The 20,000-nt window shown below is 52.4% G+C and overlaps 1 protein-coding gene across 1 annotated transcript in view; it reads left to right on the top strand.

The window, feature by feature from the left end:
* The window catches only part of LOC144488399 (CDC42 small effector protein 1-A-like), a 34,805-nt gene extending 15,329 nt beyond the window's left edge, over window positions 1-19,476 (top strand). The window contains exons 2-3 of the mRNA XM_078206473.1: window positions 11,529-11,956; window positions 19,354-19,476. Coding sequence (XP_078062599.1) covers window positions 11,903-11,956; window positions 19,354-19,476 — 177 coding nt within the window. The 5' untranslated portion in view covers window positions 11,529-11,902. The remainder of the gene's footprint in view (window positions 1-11,528; window positions 11,957-19,353) is intronic.
* Window positions 19,477-20,000: the final 524 nt, after the last annotated feature.

Below are 20,000 nucleotides of genomic sequence, written 5' to 3'. Positions count from 1 at the left end.
CCAAGGCAGCGGGAAGTGTAGACGGAGTCAATGGATGGGAGGCTGGTTTGTGTGATGGGACTGGGCTACATTCACGACTTTTTGTAGTCCCTTGCGTTCTTGGGCAGAGCAGGAGCCCAGACCAAGCTGTGATACAACCAGAAAGAATGCTTTCTATGGGGCATCTGTAAAAGTTGGTGAGAGTCGTAGCGGACATGCCAAATTTCCTGAGTCTTCTGAGAAAGTAGAAGCGTTGGTGGGGCTTTCTTAACTATAGTGTCGGCGTGGGGGGAGCAGGACAGGCTGTTGGTGATCTGGACACCCAAAAACCTGAAGCTCTCAACCCTTTCCAGCTCATGCCCTCCATACCAGTTCTGCATCCATCTTGCCAGCTCACCAGAGGATCAGAAACGAGGGAGCTCAGAATGAGGGAGGGATGAGGGGAGACATTATACAGCAGTGAGGGTTCGCACTCTGAAATGCGTTGCCTGAGTGTGAGTGTGAGAGTGAGAGAGTGGTGGGGTTAGATTCGATTTGAGGTCTTTTGTTCCCCGCACCGCCCCCGCCAAGTCAGAAATAGATTGGCATGTGAAAGGGAAGAGGTACAGGGTTCCCGGGGGCATCTCAGGGACTGGAGAGAAGAAAGGAAGGTGCAGGGGCGGGAAGTGACATAGTGGTTCCTCCCCCCATCTTGTGGGAGAGTCTAGGACCAGAGCGACATTATCTCAGAGTAAGGGGGTCGCCCATTGAGGACAGAGATGAGGTGGGGTTTCTTCCCTCAGAGGGGAGTTAATCTGTGGGATTCTTTGCCACAGAGGGCTGTAGAGGCTGGGTCGTGAAGTATGTTCAAGGCTGAGACAGACAGATTTTTAATCAGTAAGGGAATCGAGGGGATAAGGCGGGAAAGTGGGTTTCCTCCAGGTGCTCCAGTTTCCTTCCACAGTCCAAAAAATGTGCGAGTTAGGTACTTTGACCATTCTAAATTGCCCATTGGTGTCCAAAGATGTGCAGGTTAGGAGGATTGGCCATGCTAAATTGCCCCTTAGTGTCCAAAGATGTGCGGGTTAGGTGGATTGGCCATGCTAAATTGCCCTTTGGTGTCCAAAGATGTGCAGGTTAGGTGGATTGGCCATGCTAAATTGACCCTTAGTGTCCAAAGATGTGCGGGTTAGGTGGATTGGCCATGCTAAATTGCCCCTTAGTGTCCAAAGATGTGCAGGTTAGGTGGATTGGCCATGCTAAATTGCCCCTTGGTGTCCAAAGATGTGCAGGTTAGGTGGATTGGCCATGCTAAATTGCCCCTTAGTGTTCAAAGATGTGCGGGTTAGGTGGATTGGCCATGCTAAATTGCCCCTTAGTGTCCAAAGATGTGCAGGTTAGGTGGATTGGCCATGCTAAATTGCCCCTTGGTGTCCAAAGATGTGCAGGTTAGGTGGATTGGCCATGCTAAATTGCCCCTTAGTGTTCAAAGATGTGCGGGTTAGGTGGATTGGCCATGCTAAATTGCCACTTAGTGTCCAAAGATGTGCTGGTTAATGGTTTTAGGAGGGTAAATACATGGGATTTCGGGGATAGGATGGGATGCTCTGTCAGTGAGTCGGTGCAGGCTCGATGGGCCGAACGGCCTCCTCCTACATTCTGTCGGGATTCTATGAGAGTTCTAAATGACGATTATGGCATCAGATCAGTCTCGATCCCATTGAATGGTAGAGCAGACTGGATGGGCAGAATGGCCTACGTCTGCCCCTGCCTGATTCTCTTCCACCGAATGCCCTCTCCCCCTCCGGCTCCAACGCCTGGGCTCCCCCGACATCCCCACAGCCATTCAGAAGGCCAACTTCCTGTAGGATTGAACCATAAGGAGGTCTTAGACAAATCAGGCTGGTTTTCTCTTGAATCCAGAAGCTTGACGGGCGATCTGGTCGAAGTCTTCAAGATATTACCGGAAAGTAGCAGGATTGATAACGACAAACTAGTTCCACATGGTTGGAGATTCTGGAACTAGGGGGCCTGATCGTTCAGGAGAGATGCTCGGAATTCACTCCCACGAAAGGCAGTCGATGTAAGATCAGTGGCTAATTTTCAATCTGAGGGAGATAACTTTTGGTTCAGGGATGCGGGGCAGGTTAGGCCGCATATCAGCCACGATCTCATTGAATGGCACGGAACAGGCCCGATGGGCCGAAAGGCCTCCTCTTGTCCCTATGTTCCATTGCCCAACTGAAATGGTCCCCCCGCCGCGTCCTCGGTATCCCAAAGATTGATCTTTTAATCGCTGAAGGGCCCCCTGGGTTGGCGAGGCCTAGTGTTTGCCACCTATCCCTAGTTGCCCCTTGAACTGAGTGCGTCGCTCGGGCTATTTCAGCAGGGGGCAGTTAAGAGTTGGCCACATTGCTGTGTGTGTGTGTCTGTGTGTGTGTGTCTGTGTGTGTGTGTCTGTGTGTGTGTGTCTGTGTGTGTCTGTGTGTGTGTGTGTCTGTGTGTGTGTGTGTCTGTGTGTGTGTGTCTGTGTGTGTGTGTGTCTGTGTGTCTGTGTGTGTGTGTGTGTCTGTGTGTCTGTGTGTGTGTGTCTGTGTGTGTGTGTCTGTGCGTGTGTGTGTCTGTGCGTGTGTGTGTCTGCGTGTGTGTGTCTGCGTGTGTGTGTCTGCGTCTGCGTGCGGGTGTGTGTGTCTGCGTGCGTGTGTGTGTGTGTCTGCGTGCGTGTGTCTGCGTGCGTGTGTCTGCGTGCGTGTGTCTGCGTGCGTGTGTCTGCGTGCGTGTGTCTGCGTGCGTGTGTCTGCGTGCGCGTGTGTCTGTGTGCGCGTGTGTCTGCACGCGTGCGCGCGCATCTGGGTATGTGTGTATCTGTGTGTATGCGCGTGTCTGTTTGTGTGCGCGCGCCTGTCTGTGTGTGTGTGTGTGCGCGCGCGCATCTGGGTATGTGTGTGTGTGCGTGTCTGGGTATGTGTGTATCTGTGTGTGTGCGTGTGTGTTTGGAGTCACATGTAGGCCAGACCGTGTAAGGATGGTATATTTCCTTCCCTAAAAGGAACATTAATTTAGCACAGCCGACACACCTAAGCAGCACATTCTTTCTGTGGGACTGCGGAAGGAAACCGGAGCACCCGGAGGAAACCCTCGCAGACACAGGGGGAGAACAGTGAACCAGATGGGTTTATTTTTTTGTGACAATCGATGATAGTTGTCACGGTCGCCGTTACCGAGTCTCGCTCTCAATCCCGGATTTTATGAATCGAATTTAAATTCCCGCCCGGGGTGGGATTCGAACCCGTGTCTCTCCCCCCGACCTCACTCACCCCAAAACGTTAACCTGGGCCCTCTGGATCAAAGCCTCAGATGAGTTTAAGGTCCCTCGGTTAAAGACAAGTTGACCCAAAAACTCAACTGTTGGCAGAGGAATAAGGATTGGCCGCAGGCCGCCGGGGGAAGCGGTGATCAGGTGCTGCTAATCTGCTTCCTCTCAAAGTGTGGCAACTGTGAAATTCCCCATTCCTACTGAGGCGAGTGAGGTCAGTACAAAAGTGTCTAAACCTGTCCGCTTGTAGCAAAGTCTCTGGGATCCAGTTACTGTCTCCGAATGTACATGTCTCCAAAGGAACCAGTCAGGCAGCCTTTCCGTACCCCGCTACTTTGCATGTTGAGTCTCGAGGGGGCCTGTGGCAAAACTCAGCAAAATTGGTGAACAGACTTTTTGTCGCTCTTATCAGTTTCCAAATAAATTTTGGGGACAGATTATTTGTTCGCAGCATCTCTTAAAGGTTCACCCCCGGCCTTTTGATGTGTCCCTCAGCACCGACCCTCCCACAGTGCGGCGCTCCCTCAGCACCGATCCTCCCACAGTGCGGCGCTCCCTCAGCACCGATCCTCCCACAGTGCGGCGCTCCCTCAGCACCGACCCTCCCACAGTGCGGCGCTCCCTCAGCACCGACCCTCCCACAGTGCGGCGCTCCCTCAGCACCGACCCTCCCACAGTGCGGCGCTCCCTCAGCACTGACTCTCCCACAGTGCGGCGCTCCCTCAGCACCGACCCTCCCACAGTGCGGCGCTCCCTCAGCACCGACCCTCCCACAGTGCGGCGCTCCCTCAGCACCGACCCGCCCACAGTGCAGTGCTCCCTCAGCACCAACCCTCCCACAGTGCGGCGCTCCCTCAGCACTGACCCACCCACAGTGCGGCGCTCCCTCAGCACTGACCCTCCCACAGTGCGGCGCTCCCTCAGCACTGACCCTCCCACAGTGCGGCGCTCCCTCAGCACTGACCCACCCACAGTGCGGCGCTCCCTCAGCACTGACTCTCCCACAGTGCGGCGCTCCCTCAGCACTGACCCTCCCACAGTGCGGCGCTCCCTCAGCACTGACCCTCCCACAGTGCGGCGCTCCCTCAGCACCGATCCTCCCACAGTGCGGCGCTCCCTCAACACCGACCCTCCCACAGTGCGGAGCTCCCTCAGCACTGAACCTCCAATGCAATTGGTGTCTTCTATCACCCGAGGAGTCTCAAAGAGTTTTGCAACAGTTAAGTGTTACACGGTCACTGTTTATTCTGATTGTGTCTGGAGCGCGACAGCCAAACAGTGCACAGCAAGATCCCATAGACACAGCAGTGACACAGGCCATCAAAACACCTGAAGGGATCTTTACTGATCGCCCAATAGGGAAGAGAGTGTCTCCATTTTAACATCTCAGTAAATTAAGTACATCAACACTGTGGCACAGTGGGTTAGCACTGCTACCTCACAGCGCCAGGGACCCGAGTTCGATTCCTGGTTCGGGTCACTGTCTGTGCGGAGTCTGCACGTTCTCCCCGTGTCTGCGTGGGTTTCCTCCGGGCGCTCCAGTTTCCTCCGAAAGATGTGCAGGTTAGGTGGATTGGCCATGCTAAATTGCCCCTTAGTGTCCAAAGATGTGTCGGTTAGGTGGATTGGCCGTGCTAAATTTTCCCTACGTATTCAAAGATGTGCGGGTTAGTTGGATTGGCCATGCTAAATTGCCCCTTAGTGTCCAAAGATGTGCAGGTTAGGTGGATTGGCCATGCTAAATTGTCCCTTAGTGTCCAAAGATGTGCGGGTTAGTTGGTTTGGCCATGCTAAATTGCCCCTTTGTGTCCAAAGATGTGCGGGTTAGTTGGATTGGCCATGCTAAATTGCCCCTTAGTGTCCAAAGATGTGTAGGTTAGGTGGATTGGCCATGCTAAATTGTCCCTTAGTGTCCAAAGATGTGCTGGTTAGTTGGATTGGCCAGGCTAAATTGCCTCTTCGTGTCCAAAGATGTGCAGATTAGGGGAATTGGCCATGCTAAATTGTCCCTTAGTGTCCAAAGATGTGTGGGTTAGGTGGATTGGCCATGCTAAATTGCCCCTTAGTGTCCAAAGATGTGTAGGTTAGGTGGATTGGCCATGCTAAATTGTCCCTTAGTGTCCAAAGATGTGCGGGTTAGTTGGATTGGCCAGGCTAAATTGCCTCTTCGTGTCCAAAGATGTGCAGATTAGGGGGATTGGCCATGCTAAACTGCCCCTTAGTGTCCAAAGATGTGCGGGTTAGTTGGATTGGCCATGCTAAATTGCCCCTTCGTGTCCAAAGATGTGTAGGTTAGGTGGATTGGCCATGCTAAATTGTCCCTTAGTGTCCAAAGATGTGCAGATTAGGGGGATTGGTCATGCTAATTTGTCCCTTGGTGTAGGGAGATTAGCAGGGTAAATATGTGGGGTTATGGTGATAGGGCCTGGGTGCAGTTGTGGTCGGTGCAGACTTGATTTGCCGAATAGCCTCCTTCTGCACTGTCGGGATTCTATGATTCTGTTGCTGTGATAATTTGTTACAAGACCCTTTGGGGTGTTGTCAGGTTGTGAAAGTGCTGGACAATTGCAAGCCTTGGGCCTGGAATTATACCTTAAGTGCTGTAACCTGCAGGGCTATGGTTCAGCTGCTGAACAGTGGGTTCATGCTGGGGTTGGAGGGGGGTGGTCTTGTTTCTTGTCCAGCACGGAATCGATGGGCCGAGTTGTCTCTTTCTGTGCCCTGAACTTGCGATTCTACGACCTTCTTCGAGTTATCCAGGGAGGAAGGGGTGTGGTGGGTGGGGAGGGAAAAGACCAGCGGCCATCTTGCCACAAAGCCTGTGAGCTAGGCCTCACTTTGAACTCCTGGCATTCTCTGATTCTTGTCGCTTTAGAATTCAGCCAACCTTTTTGTTCTTCCTGCTCCAGTCACCAAACCCCACCCCCACCTCCACCCCACCCCACTCCGCTCCCAAATTAGGAAACAGGCCAACTCGACGTATGTCAGGAGTGTGTGTGAGGCCAGACAGGAGCCTGGACGCTGTGCGTCTTCCTGTTGTTTCTGTCCCCGCTCCCGTCTCGAGGAGGTCGTGGCGTCGTTCCCAGAATGTCACGCTATATACTGGAGAGCAGGGCGGAAGGGGCGGTTGGAGAGCGAGAGAGAGAGAAACAGGGAGGGAGGCTAAGGAGGATAGCAAGGGGCCTTACTCGCTAGTGGAAAGTATCGCGCGGGTCAGGCTTCGGCCTAGAGTAGGCACTGCCTCTGAACATAGCCTTCCCTCCCCCCACCCCCTCCCCGGTGAAGAGCCAGGATGGTCCCTACCCCTGTTGTGCAACAGGGCAGGAAGGTGGAAGGTCGGGTGTGTGGAAGGGAGAACTGAGTGGGAGTGCGGCAAGGAGGGGGCTCCCCTTGTTGGTAGTTTCCACAGTGAATGCGCCTTACGAATATAGAAACACTACAGTGCAGAGGGAGGCCATTCGGCCCACATTTAGCATGGCCAATCCATCTAACCTATACATCTTTGGATACCAAGGGACGATTTAGCGTGGCCAATCCACCCAACCCGCACATCTTTGGACATTAAGGGACAGTTTAGCATGGCCAATCCACCTAACCCGCACATCTTTGGACACTAAGGGACAATTTAGCATGGCCAATCCACCTAACCCGCACATCTTTGGACACTAAGGGACAGTTTAGCATGGCCAATCCACCTAACAGCATCAAGGTTGCCTGCGATTTCTCTGTGGTTGATCAGCCCCCTGCCCCTTGTGTTCGTGACGGAGTGTTACCCATTTGATAATGAAAGTCCGTCTGAGTTCCAGTGTCAGCGGTGGGGGGGTGGGGGGGAGGGGTGGTGGAATCGATGCCTTTCTAATGGGGGGGGGGTGGTAATTGTGGGCTACGGGGAGTCAGGAGGAAAGGATCACAGGGATGACCCGTCTCCTTCAACGCCAACCAAGGGCGTTCTCGAAGTGCGGGCACTGTGGTGATGTCGGAAACGCGGCGGCCGGTGTGCGCACAGCAAGATCCCACAAACGGCCATCCTGAGGGATTCGGGCATTGAGTACTGGGCCCCTGCTCCTCTGCGATACGGGATCTTCAGCCGCGCAGAGCTGGCTTTCCCCGTCTCCCGGGACGGTGCCAAGTAGGCCGCACCTTCCCGCTCGGCCGAGCGAGAATGCCGGGCCCAGTCGGTTGACGCTTGCGTCCCACGAACGAGTTAAAGGAATAATAACTCCTGCTCGGTGCTGCCCCCCCCCCCCACCCCCCCGCACCCCCACCCTCCCCGGCATGCGCGGCGCTCCCTCGGCCCCTCATTGGGGCGCGAGCCCAGAGTTCAGTGCTCAGGCTGGGAGTGAGGCTTCGGGCCTACGACCCCCTGACTCCGAGGAGCAGCCCTGCTGATCTCCGGAGCCCGGCTACCGCCGCCCTGTCGGTTGAATCGCAGCAAAGCGGGCGGACAAATCACAGAGTTAATCCATTTTGTGGTTGTTTTGGACTGCCCGAGGTACTCAACAGGGATGCCAGCTGACGGAGGGTGCACGGGTTAAACTAGTAGTCAGATTTCTAAACCAGTCTTTCTCTCTCTCTCATTCCCTGTGGGCACTCACCCTCGTGATGTTTTCCCAGACATGTCACACCCTGTTCCTTAATCTTTGACAGGCCGAGCCTGTTGCTCTTGAGGAGTCTGCCAGCAATGCTTCAAGGCAGAACCCTGGGGCCAAACCTACTCGGATAGAGATCACCCCACCCCTCCCCCCTGCCCTTGTGCGCCTCCTCCCCCAACGCCCTTGTGCGCCCTCACCCGCACTCTCCCCGTCTCCTGCCAACATCGAATCCTACAGTGCAGAAGGAGGCCATTCGGTCCATCGAGTCTGCACCCACCACAATCCCACCCAGGCCCTATCCCCGTAACCCCACGCATTTACCCTGCTAATCCCCCTGACACTAAGGGCAATTTAGCACGGCCAATCCACCTAACCCGCACATCTTTGGACACTAAGATGCAATTTAGCATGGCCAATCCACCTAACCCGCACATCTTTGGACATTAAGGGGCAATTTAGCATGGCCAATCCACCTAACCTGCACATCTTTGGACATTAAGGGGCAATTTAGCATGGCCAATCCACCTAACCTGCACATCTTTGGACATTAAGGAGCAATTTACCATAGCCAATCCACCTAACCTGCACATCTTTGGACACTAAGGGGCAATTTAGCATGGCCAATCCACCTAACCCGCACATCTTTGGACACTAAGGGGCAATTTAGCATGGCCAATCCACCTAACCCGCACATCTTTGGACACTAAGGGGCAATTTAGCATGGCCAATCCACCTAACCCGCACATCTTTGGACACTAAGGAGCAATTTACCATAGCCAATCCACCTAACCTGCACATCTTTGGACATTAAGGGGCAATTTAGCATGGCCAATCCACCTAACCCGCACATCTTTCGGACTGTGGGAGGAAACCGGAGCACCCGGAGGAAACCCATGCAGACACGGGGAGAACGTGCAGACTCCACACAGACAGTGACCCGAGCCGGGAATCGAACCCGGGCCCCTGGAGCTGTGAGGTAGCAGCGCTAACCCACTGTGCCAACGTGCCGCCAACAGCGCGGGTTCTATTCCCGTACCGGCTGAAGTCATTCATAAAGGCCGCGTCTTCTCACACTTGCCCCTCGCCTCAAGTGCGGTGATCCTCGGGTTAAATCACTCTCTCTCCCCCCCCGCCACTCCCCATCCAACCAAAGGGGAGAGAGAAGCGGTGGCACAGTGGGTTAGCACTGCTGTCTCACAGCGCCAGGGACCTGGGTTCGATTCCCGGCTCAGATCACTGCCTGTGTGGCATCTGCACGTTCTCCCCGTGTCTGCGTGGGTTTCCTCCGGGTGCTCCGGTTTCTTCCCACAGTCTGAAAGACGTGCTGGTTAGGGTGCGTCGGCCGTGCTAAATTCTCCATCAGTGTAACCCGAACAGGAGTGTGGCGACTAGGGAATTTTCACGGTAACTTCATTGCGGTGTTAATGTGAGCCTACTTGTGATGCTAATAGATAAGTCAACTTTGAACTAAACTTTAAGTTAGGGAGGGAGTTCGGGGATTTTGACCCCAGCGACAGTGAAGGAATGTCCGATGTGTTTTCAAGTCTGGATGGCGAGTGGCTCGGAAGGGGAACGTACAAGTGGTGTTGGTGGCAAAATCCTGTGGCCCAAGTTGGTACTGACTCCAATTCCTGTGACTACTTTAACGGAACAAAATCGCCCCGAAGCACTTCATGTTAGCATTGAAATTTAACCTTGAGAGATGGTGTCCTTACCTGAGGGAGGACGCTCTTGCTTTTGAGAGCGTGCATCAACAGTATAACGATAAAAGGTTGCAACATGCGGCTTTATTTTATTCATTCCTGGGACATGGGCGTCGCTGGCTGGGCCAGCATTTATTGCCCATCCCTAGTTGCCCTTGGAGGGCAGTTGAGAGTCAACCACATTGGCTGTGGCTCTGGAGTCACATGTAGGCCAGACCGGGGTAAGGACGGCAGATTTCCTTCCCCAAAGGGAACCAGATGGGTTTTTCCAACAATGGGTCATCAGTAGATTCTTAATCCCAGATACTTTTTTATTGAATTCAAATTCCACCATCTGCCGTGGCGGGATTCGAACCCGGGCTCCCCCAGAACATTAGTTGAGTTTCTGGATTAATAGTCTAGCAATAATACCACTAGACCATCGCCTCCGCTGCTGTGCAGAGAGACCTGGGTGTCCTTGTCCATGAATCGCAAAAAGTTGGTTTGTAGGTGCAGCAGGTAATTAAGAAGGCAAATGGAATTTTGTCCTTCATTGCTAGAGGGATGGAGTTTAAAAACAGCGAGGTTATGTTGCAGCTGTATAAGGTGCTGGTGAGGCCACACCTGGAGTACTGTGTACAGTTTTGGTCTCCTTACTTGAGAAAGGATATACTGGCACTGGAGGGGGCGCAGAGGAGATTCACCAGAATCATAGAAACCCTACAGTGCAGAAGGAAGCCATTCGGCCCATCGAGCCTGCACTAACCACAATCCCACCCAGTCCCTATTCCCGGAGCTTCACATATTTACCCTGCTAGTCCCCCTGACCCTAAGGGGCAATTTAGCATGGTCAATCCACCTAACCCGCACATCTTTGGACTGTGGGAGGAAACCGGGGCACATGGAGGAAACCCACGCAGACACGGGGAGAATGTGCAAACTCAACACGACAGGCGACCCAAGGCCGGAGTTGAACCCGGGACCCTGGCACCATAAGGCAACAGTGCTAACCACTGTGCCACCGTGCCGAGAGGGTTGGCTTATGAAGAGAGACTGAGTAGACTGGGGCTACACTCATTGGACTTCAGAAGAATGAGGGGGGGATCTTATAGAAACATATAAGATTATGAAGGGAATAGATAAGATAGAAGTAGGGAGGTTGTTTCCACTGGCGGGTGAAACTATGATGTGGAGATGCCGGCGTTGGACTGGGGTAAACACAGTAAGAAGTTTAACAACACCAGGTTAAAGTCCAACAGGTTTATTTGGTAGCAAAAGCCACACAAGCTTTCGAGGCTCTGAGCCCCTTCTTCAGGTGACTCACCTGAAGAAGGGGCTCAGAGCCTCGAAAGCTTGTGTGGCTTTTGCTACCAAATAAACCTGTTGGACTTTAACCTGGTGTTGTTAAACTTCTTACTGGGTGAAACTAGAACTAGGGGTCATGACCTCAAGATAAGGGGAAGCAGATTTAGGACTGAGTTGAGGAGGAACTTCTTCACACAAAGGGTTGTGAATCTGTGGAATTCCCTGCCCAGTTGAGGCTACCTCATTTAATGTTTTTAAGGCAAGGATAGATAGATTCTGGAACAGTGAAGGAAATAAGGGGGACGGGTGGGTAAGTGGAGCTGAGTCCACGTAAAGATCAGCCATGATCTTGTTGAATGGCGGAGCAGGCTCGAGGGGCCAGATGGCCTACTCCTGGTTCCTAGTCCTTATGTGAGGTCTTCCAGGCTGACTCCTGGGATGGTTCTCAGGTGCTTTTAGCCCCTTGGGGACCAGAGGGGGGCAAAGATGAGGTGATTACGTTTGGGATTCCACAAGTCGCCGCGTGGGGTTAAATGCGTGGTTGTTATTTAGCATCAGGAACTAATTCTATCCTCGTTTCTGTGCTGGCAACATCTCTCCCCCCTCCCCACCTCCCTCACCCTTCCACCTTACCCCCAGGCGTAGTCACTAACCCACCTTCTCTTCCCAAAACAGGTTAATCCCCAGTCGAAAAGAGAGGAGGACTTTAAAGATCGCAATCCACCGGCGCCCTGACCTGCGACCTTTGGACTCCGACCTCCGACGGCTAGAGGCTCCCGCGAAGGCACAGGCGGACGGACCCCCCCACAGACGCAGTGGAGGGGGGTGGGGGAAGAGCGGGCGACGGAGGTCTTCGGAGGTTGAACCTGGCTCTCGGTCACGGACTGCCCCATGTACAATTTTGACCCCAACTGACGCACGTGTCTCCGGGGAAGGGGGGGGGGGGGGCGTTGGGCGAGAAACAGGAGAGGAGGAGGAGAGGGAGGGGCTGCGAGGCGAGCCCGGTTAAACTCACCTGGGAGACAGTAGGCACAGAGAGGCCTGTGGAAATGAGTGACTTTTGGCTGTGTTTTGGTTGTTCCGAGGTGCAGAAATCTCAACCGGTGAGTACGCATCCTTTTTTTCAAACTGTGTGTATGTGTGTGTTTTTTTTGCCCCCCCAGCCTTCAAAGAACAAAGAACAGTTCAGCACAGGAACAGGCCCTTCGGCCCTCCAAGCCTGCACCGACCATGATGCTGCCTAAACTAAAACCGTACGCACTTACGGAGTCCGTATCCTTCCATTCCCATCCTATTCATGTATTCGTCCAGTTGCCCCTTAAATGCCGCTATCGTACCTGTTCCCACCCCCTCCCCGGGCAGCGCATTCCAGACATTCACCACCCTCTGTGTAAAAAAACTTACCTCGCACATCTCCTCTAAACTTTTCCCCACGCACCTTAAACCTATGTCCCCGAGTACTTGACTCTTCCACCCTGGGGAAAGAGCATCTGACTATCCACTCTGTCCGTGCCCCTCATAATCTTGTAAACCTCTATCAGGTCGCCCCCCCCCCCTCAACTTCCGTCGTTCCAGTGAGAACAAACCGAGTTTCTCCAACCTCTCCTCATAGCTAACACCCTCCATACCAGGTCAACATCCTGGTAAACCTTTTCTGTACCCTCTCCAAAGCCTCCACATCCTTCTGGTAGACCAGAATTGTACACAATATTCTAAATGAGGCCGAACTAAGGTTCTGTACAGCTGCCAATTTTTATACTCAGTGCCCCGACCGATGAAGGCAAGCATGCTGTATGCCTTAACATAGAACATAGAACAGTGCAGCACAGAACAGGCCCTTCGGCCCACGATGTTGTGCCGAGCTTTATCTGAAACCAAGATCAAGCTATCCCACTCCCTATCATCCTGGTGTGCTCCATGTGCCTATCCAATAACTGCTTAAATGTTCCTAAAGTGTCTGACTCCACTATCACTGCAGGCAGTCCATTCCACACCCCAACCACCCTCTGCGTAAAGAACCTACCTCTGATATCCTTCCTATATCTCCCACCACAAACCCTATAGTTATGCCCCCTTGTAATAGCTCCATCCACCCGAGGAAATAGTCTTTGAACATTCACTCTATCAATCCCCTTCATCATTTTATAAACCTCTATTAAGTCTCCCCTCAGCCTCCTCCGCTCCAGAGAGAACAGCCCTAGCTCCCTCAACCTTTCCTCATAAGACCTACCCTCCAAACCAGGCAGCATCCCGGTAAATCTCCTCTGCACTCTTTCCAGCGCTTCCACATCCTTCTTATAGTGAGGTGACCAGAACTACACACAATATTCCAAATGTGGTCTCACCAAGGTCCTGTACAGTTGCAGCATAACCCCACGGCTCTTAAACTCCAACCCCCTGTTAATAAAAGCTAACACACTATAGGCCTTCTTCACAACCCTATCCACTTGAGTGGCAACCTTTAGAAATCTGTGGATATGGACCCCAAGATCTCTCTGTTCCTCCACAGAACCCTACCTTTGACCCTGTAATCCACATTTAAATTAGTCCTACCAAAATGAATCACCTCACATTTATCAGGGTTAAACTCCATTTGCCATTTTTCAGCCCAACTTTGCATCCTATCTATGTCTCTTTGCAGCCTACAACAGCCCTCCACCTCATCCACTACTCCACCAATCTTGGTGTCATCAGCAAATTTACTGATCCACCCTTCAGCCCCCTCCTCTAAGTCATTAATAAAAATCACAAAGAGCAGAGGACCAAGCACTGATCCCTGTGGCACTCGGCTAGCAACCTGCCCCCAATCCGAAAATTTTCCATCCACCACCACCCTCTGTCTTCGATCAGACAACCAGTTACCTATCCAATCTGCCAACTTTCCCTCTATCCCACACCTCCTCACTTTCATCATAAGCCGACCATGGGGGACCTTATCAAACGCCTTACTAAAATCCATGTATATGACATCAACTGCCCTACCTTCATCTACACACTTAGTTACCTCCTCAAAAAATTCAATCAAATTTGTGAGGCACGACTTGTCCTTCACGAATCCGTGCTGACTATCCCGAATTAATCCGCATCTTTCTAAATGGTCATAAACCCCATCCCTAAGGACCTTTTCCATCAATTTACCAACCACCGAAGTAAGACTAACCGGTCTATAATTACCAGGGTCATTTCTATTCCCTTGACTACCTGCTCCAGCTGCGTTGCCACTTTCAGTGGTCGGTGGACATGTACGTCCAGATCCCTCTGCCTGTCAATACTCCTAATCGTCCAGTGAGAACGCAAGCTCTAGTGGCGGGCGTGTCCACATCCGACCGTGCACCTCGGCTAGACGCAGAAACTTGGGGAGAGGGCACAGTGGCGATTTTATTCCAGGGTGGGGTGGGGTTGGGGAAGAGGGAATCACAGATATGTGGATGGACCAGAGAGGCTGAACTTCGCACAGAGTTGCTGGAGTTGTTAGGCCGCAGAAGGAGGCCGTTCGGCCCTTCCTGTTTGTTCCATCTCTCCCGATGAGTGACTCACCCCCTGCGCCATTCTCCCCACGACCCTGCGCCATCTTCCCTTTTCTTCCACCGCGGCAGACGGTGGAATTTGAACTCAGTAAAATAAATCTGGAATTAAGAATCAACTGATGACCCATTGTCGGAAAAACCCATCTGGTTCCCTTTAGGGAAGGAAATCTGCCGTCCTTACCCCGGTCTGGCCAACATGTGACTCCAGAGCCACACAGCAATGTGCTTGACTCTCAACTGCCCTCCAAGAGTAATTAGGGATGGGTCAGCTAAAAAACCACTGACCAATATTTTCCTCTCTCTCTCTCTCAAAGCCTTGCCTTTGGAATTGAGTGTGTAATCTGCACATATGGGGGAGCATAGACCCTGTGGGTGGGGGGTCTTTTTCGTCAGGGTGGATGGAGATTGATGGACCCGGAGTCCACGGGCACCATTCAGTCTCTGTCCACCTCCCTCCCTGCATCAGCGTCGTGAGAGAGAGGAAGGCAAAGTTTACGCACCCAGTTTCCATCCGGGGCGGAATTTCATTGAATCGTAGAATCCCTACAGTGCAGAAGGAGGCCATTTGGCCCATCGTGTCTGCATCGACCACAATCCCACCCAGGCCCAATTCACCCCCCCCCCCCCATGCCCCCCCGCAACCCCACATATTTACCCTGCTAATCCCCCTGACACTAAGGGGCAACTTAGCGCAGCCAATCCACCTAACCTACACATTGTTGAATACTAAGGGGCAATTTAGCATGGCCAATCCACCTAACCCACTGATCTTTGGATACTGAGGGGCAATTTAGCATGGCCAATCCACCTAACCTGCACATCTTTGGACATTAAGGGGCAATTTAGCATGGCCAATCCACCTAACCTGCACATCTTTGGACATTAAGGGGCAATTTAGCATGGCCAATCCACCTAACCTGCACATCTTTGGACATTAAGGGGCAATTTAGCATGGCCAATCCACCTAACCTGCACCTCTTTGGACACTAAGGGGCAATTTAGCATGGCCAATCCACCTAACCTGCACATCTTTGGACATTAAGGGGCAATTTAGCATGGCCAATCCACCTAAGCTGCACCTCTTTGGACACTAAGGGGCAATTTAGCATGGCCAATCCACCTAACCTGCACATCTTTGGACACTAAGGGGCAATTTAGCATGGCCAATCCACCTAACCCACTGATCTTTGGACACTAAGGGGCAATCTAGCATGGCCAATCCACCTAACCTGCACATCTTTGGACACTAAGGGGCAATTTAGCATGGCCAATCCATCTAATCTACACATCTCTGGACACTACAGGACAATTTAGCATGGTTAATCCATCCAACCTGCATATCTTTGGACACTAAGGGGCAATATAGCATGGCCAATCCACTTAACCTATACATCTTTGAACACTAAGGGGCAATTTAGCATGGCCAATCCACCTAACCTGCACATCTTTGGACATTAAGGGGCAATTTAGCACGGCCAATCCACCTAACCTGCACATCTTTGGACACTAAGGGGCAATTTAGCATGGCCAATCCACCTAACCTGCACATTTTTGGACACTAAGGGGCAATTTAGCATGGCCAATCCACCTAACCCACTGATCTTTGGACACTAAGGGGCAATCTAGCATGGCCAATCCACCTAACCTGCACATCTTTGGACACTAAGGGGCAATTTAGCATGGCCAATCCATCTAATCTACACATCTCTGGACACTACAGGACAATTTAGCATGGTTAATCCATCCAACCTGCATATCTTTGGACACTAAGGGGCAATATAGCATGGCCAATCCACCTAACCTGCACATCTTTGGACATTAAGGGGCAATTTAGCACGGCCAATCCACCTAACCTGCACATCTTTGGACACTAAGGGGCAATTTAGCATGGCCAATCCACCTAACCTGCACATCTTTGGACACTAAGGGGCAATTTAGCATGGCCAATCCACCTAACCCACTGATCTTTGGACACTAAGGGGCAATCTAGCATGGCCAATCCACCTAACCTGCACATCTTTGGACACTAAGGGGCAATTTAGCATGGCCAATCCATCTAATCTACACATCTCTGGACACTACAGGACAATTTAGCATGGTTAATCCATCCAACCTGCATATCTTTGGACACTAAGGGGCAATATAGCATGGCCAATCCACTTAACCTATACATCTTTGGACACTAAGGGGCAATTTAGCATGGCCAATCCACTTAACCTATACATCTTTGGACACTAAGGGGCAATTTAGCATGGCCAATCCACTTAACCCGCGCATCTTTGGACTCTGGGAGGAAACCGGAGAACCTGGAGGAAACCCAAGCAGACACGGGAAGAACGTGCAGACTCCGCACAGACAGTGACCCAAGGCTGGGAATCGAACCCAGGTCCCTGGCGCTGTGAGGCAGCAGTGCTAACCACTGTGCCACGGTGGTAAGGGAGAGGGAAAAAAAATTGCCTGTGCTGAGGGAAGTGAGACTTTTAATATCCCTTCCGGTGTGGGACTCCCTCGGTACCCCGCAGCGGCGAGCGTCGGGACAATGATACACTCGCTTTTAATTATAGGTTAATTGTGTAGGAATGTGGGTGTAGGAATGATCTGGCAAAGCACCCCATGCTCCCCTGAAACTGTGGTGGTTGGGTTAGGAGGTACGTGCTTGCGATGTGTATCTCGGTAAATAAATACCAATAAAAAGCGTGTAAAGATTGACGCCGTTAAATCCCTCACCATCAGGTTTGCTGGGGTAGAGTACTAAACTCCTGGCTGAGGGATTGAACCTGTCTCTCACCCATCGCCATTTGAAAACCGATTATCTAGTCATTACCTCACTGCAGCTCGTGGGATCTTGCTATGTATAATTCGGCCTCCTACATGACCGCAGCAATTACGACCAACCTTTTTTGGAAACGTAGAGTTGGCGCGCCCGGATATCGTCAATGGCATCGTCCGCAGATTCGAGTTTGTTGACTCGAGACCAAGAGGGAGTTTGACCTTTGACCCACTGCCCTCCCTTGTGAAGGCCGCCCTTTTTGTCTCACTCTCTTTCGGGGAGCGTGGGCGGCACAGTGGGTTACCGCTGCTGCCTCACGGCGCCAGGGGCCCGGGTTCGATTCCGGCCTTGGGTGACCGTGTCAGCGTGGGTTTCCTCCATTGACTCCATCTACACTTCCCACTGCCTCGGGAAAAGCAGCCAGCATAATTTAAGCAACCCCACTCACCCCCTTCCATCTCTCTTCCATCTTCCACCAGGGCGGCACGGTGGCACAGTGGTTAGCACTGCTGCCTCACAGTGCCGGGGACCAGGGTTCGATTCCCGGCTTGGGTCACTGTCTGTGTGTGGAGTCTGCACGTTCTCCCCGTGTCTGCGTGGGTTTCCTCCGGGGTGCGCCGGTCTCACCCTACAGTTCAAAGGTGTGTAGGTTAGGAGGATTGGCCATGCTAAATTGTTCCTTAGTGTCCAAAGATGTATAGACTAGGTGGATTGGCCGTGCTAAACTGCCCCTTAGGGTCCAAAGACGTACAGGTTAGGAGAATTGGCCATGCTAAATTGCCCCTTAGTGTCCAAAGATGTGCGGATAAGGTGGATTGGCCATGCTAAATTGTCCCTTAGTGTCCAAAGATGTGCGGGTTAGATGGATTGGCCATGCTAAATTGCCCCTTAGTGTCCAAAGATGTGCAGGTTAGGTGGATTGGCCATGCTAAATTGCCTCTTAGTGTCCAAAGATGTGCGGGTTAGATGGATTGGCCATGCTAAATTGCCCCTTAGTGTCCAAAGATGTGCAGGTTAGGTGGATTGGCCATGCTAAATTGCCTCTTAGTGTCCAAAGATGTGCGGGTTAGGTGGGTTGGCCATGCTAAATTGTCCCTTAATGTCCAAAGATGTGCGGGTTAGGTGGATTGGCCATGCTAAATTGTCCCTTAGTGTCCAAAGATGTGCAGGTTAGGTGGATTGGCCATGCTAAATTGCCTCTTAGTGTCCAAAGATGTGCGGGTTAGGTGGATTGGCCATGCTAAATTGTCCCTTAGTGTCCAAAGATGTGCAGGTTAGGTGGATTGGCCATGCTAAATTGCCTCTTAGTGTCCAAAGATGTGCGGGTTAGGTGGGTTGGCCATGCTAAATTGCCTTTTAGTGTCCAAAGATGTGTGGGTTAGGTGGCTCAGAGGCTACCCCCATCGCCACAAGACCTCCTCCAGTGCTTTACAGCCAATGAAATGCTCCTGGCATTCAGTTGCTGCCTGCTGTGTGTTGTTACACTGTGTACAGCAAGCTCCCACGGGCAGCAATGCGAGCCTAGTCCTGGCTTTATTCTTTGGGAGTTGGACAGTGCTGGCCAGGACCAGCATTTGTCGCCCATCTCTAGTTGCCTCTTTCAACTGCATGTCTCACTCGGGCCACGAAAGAGGGGGGCATTTAAGAGTCAACCACATTGCAGTGCGTGTGGAAGGGGAGGGGGGTTCTGGAGTCACTTGTAGGCCAGACTGAGTAAGGACGGCAGATTTCCTTCCCTAAAGGGAACATCAGATAGGGAGGAGGTTACAGAGATAGAGAGGGGGGTGTAGGGGGTGGGGGAGGTTACAGAGATAGGGAGGGGGGTGTAGGGGCTGGAGGGAGTTACAAAGATAGGGAGGAGGGTGTAGGGACTGGAAGAGGATACAGAGATAGGGAGGGGGTGTAGGGGCTGGAGGAGGTTACAGAGATAGGGAGGGGGGTGTAGGGGCTGGAGGAGGTTACAGAGATAGGGAGGGGGGTGTAGGGGCTGGAGGAGGTTACAGAGATAGGGAGGGGGGTGTAGGGGCTGGAGGAGGGTACAGAATTAGAGAGGGAGTGTAGGGGCTGGAGGAGGTTGCAGAGATAAAGGCCTCTGCGGTTATTAATCCTGGCTGGGGAAAGTGAGGCAATGCGAGTGTGTGAGTGAGTGAGTGCGTGTGTGGCTGAGACGCGTTCTTGAGTAACCCCTGCTCTTCTGTTCCAGAAAAAGCGGAAGCGTATCGATCGGAGTATGATAGGAGAGCCCATGAATTTTGTACACTTGACACACGTAGGATCTGGAGACATGTCGAATCAAGGCTTTACCATGGTGAGACGCGTTGCGTGATGGCGCCGATAGAGGTGCGGGGGAACGCTGTTGACATTTCAATCATGTCCGTCACTCCTAGACCCTGTGAACGGTGAGAGAGAGAGAGAGAAGATGGCGTCTCGGCCGAGACTCCCAACTGGGGAAGGATGTGGTCAGATCAGATCTCCACCCTTCTCGCCAACTCTTCAGAACGGGCGCTCCCAATGGTGCTGTAATGAATTGCCCACCTTGGATTGGTGGGTAGTCGGGGGGTGGGGAGGGGGCCTTGGCATCGGAAGGGTATCAATAACTCGCTGGGTTCCTACTTTTTAAGTTATTTATCATTCTCACAAGTTAGCTTACATTAACACCGCAATGAAGTTACTGTGAAAATCCCCTAGTCGCCACACTCCTGTTCGGGTTACACTGAGGGAGAATTTAGCACGGCCAATCCACCCTAACCCGCACATCTTTCGGACTGTGGGAGGAAACCGGAGCACCTGGAGGAAACCCACGCAGACACGGGGAGAATGTGCAGACTCCGCACAGACAGTGACCCGAGC

The sequence above is a fragment of the Mustelus asterias genome, unplaced genomic scaffold (assembly GCF_964213995.1).
Source record: "Mustelus asterias unplaced genomic scaffold, sMusAst1.hap1.1 HAP1_SCAFFOLD_1529, whole genome shotgun sequence".
NCBI classification, from domain to species: Eukaryota; Metazoa; Chordata; class Chondrichthyes; order Carcharhiniformes; family Triakidae; genus Mustelus; species Mustelus asterias.
Note: the sequence above shows the minus strand (reverse complement) of the source record. Positions and strands in the feature narration are given on the sequence as shown.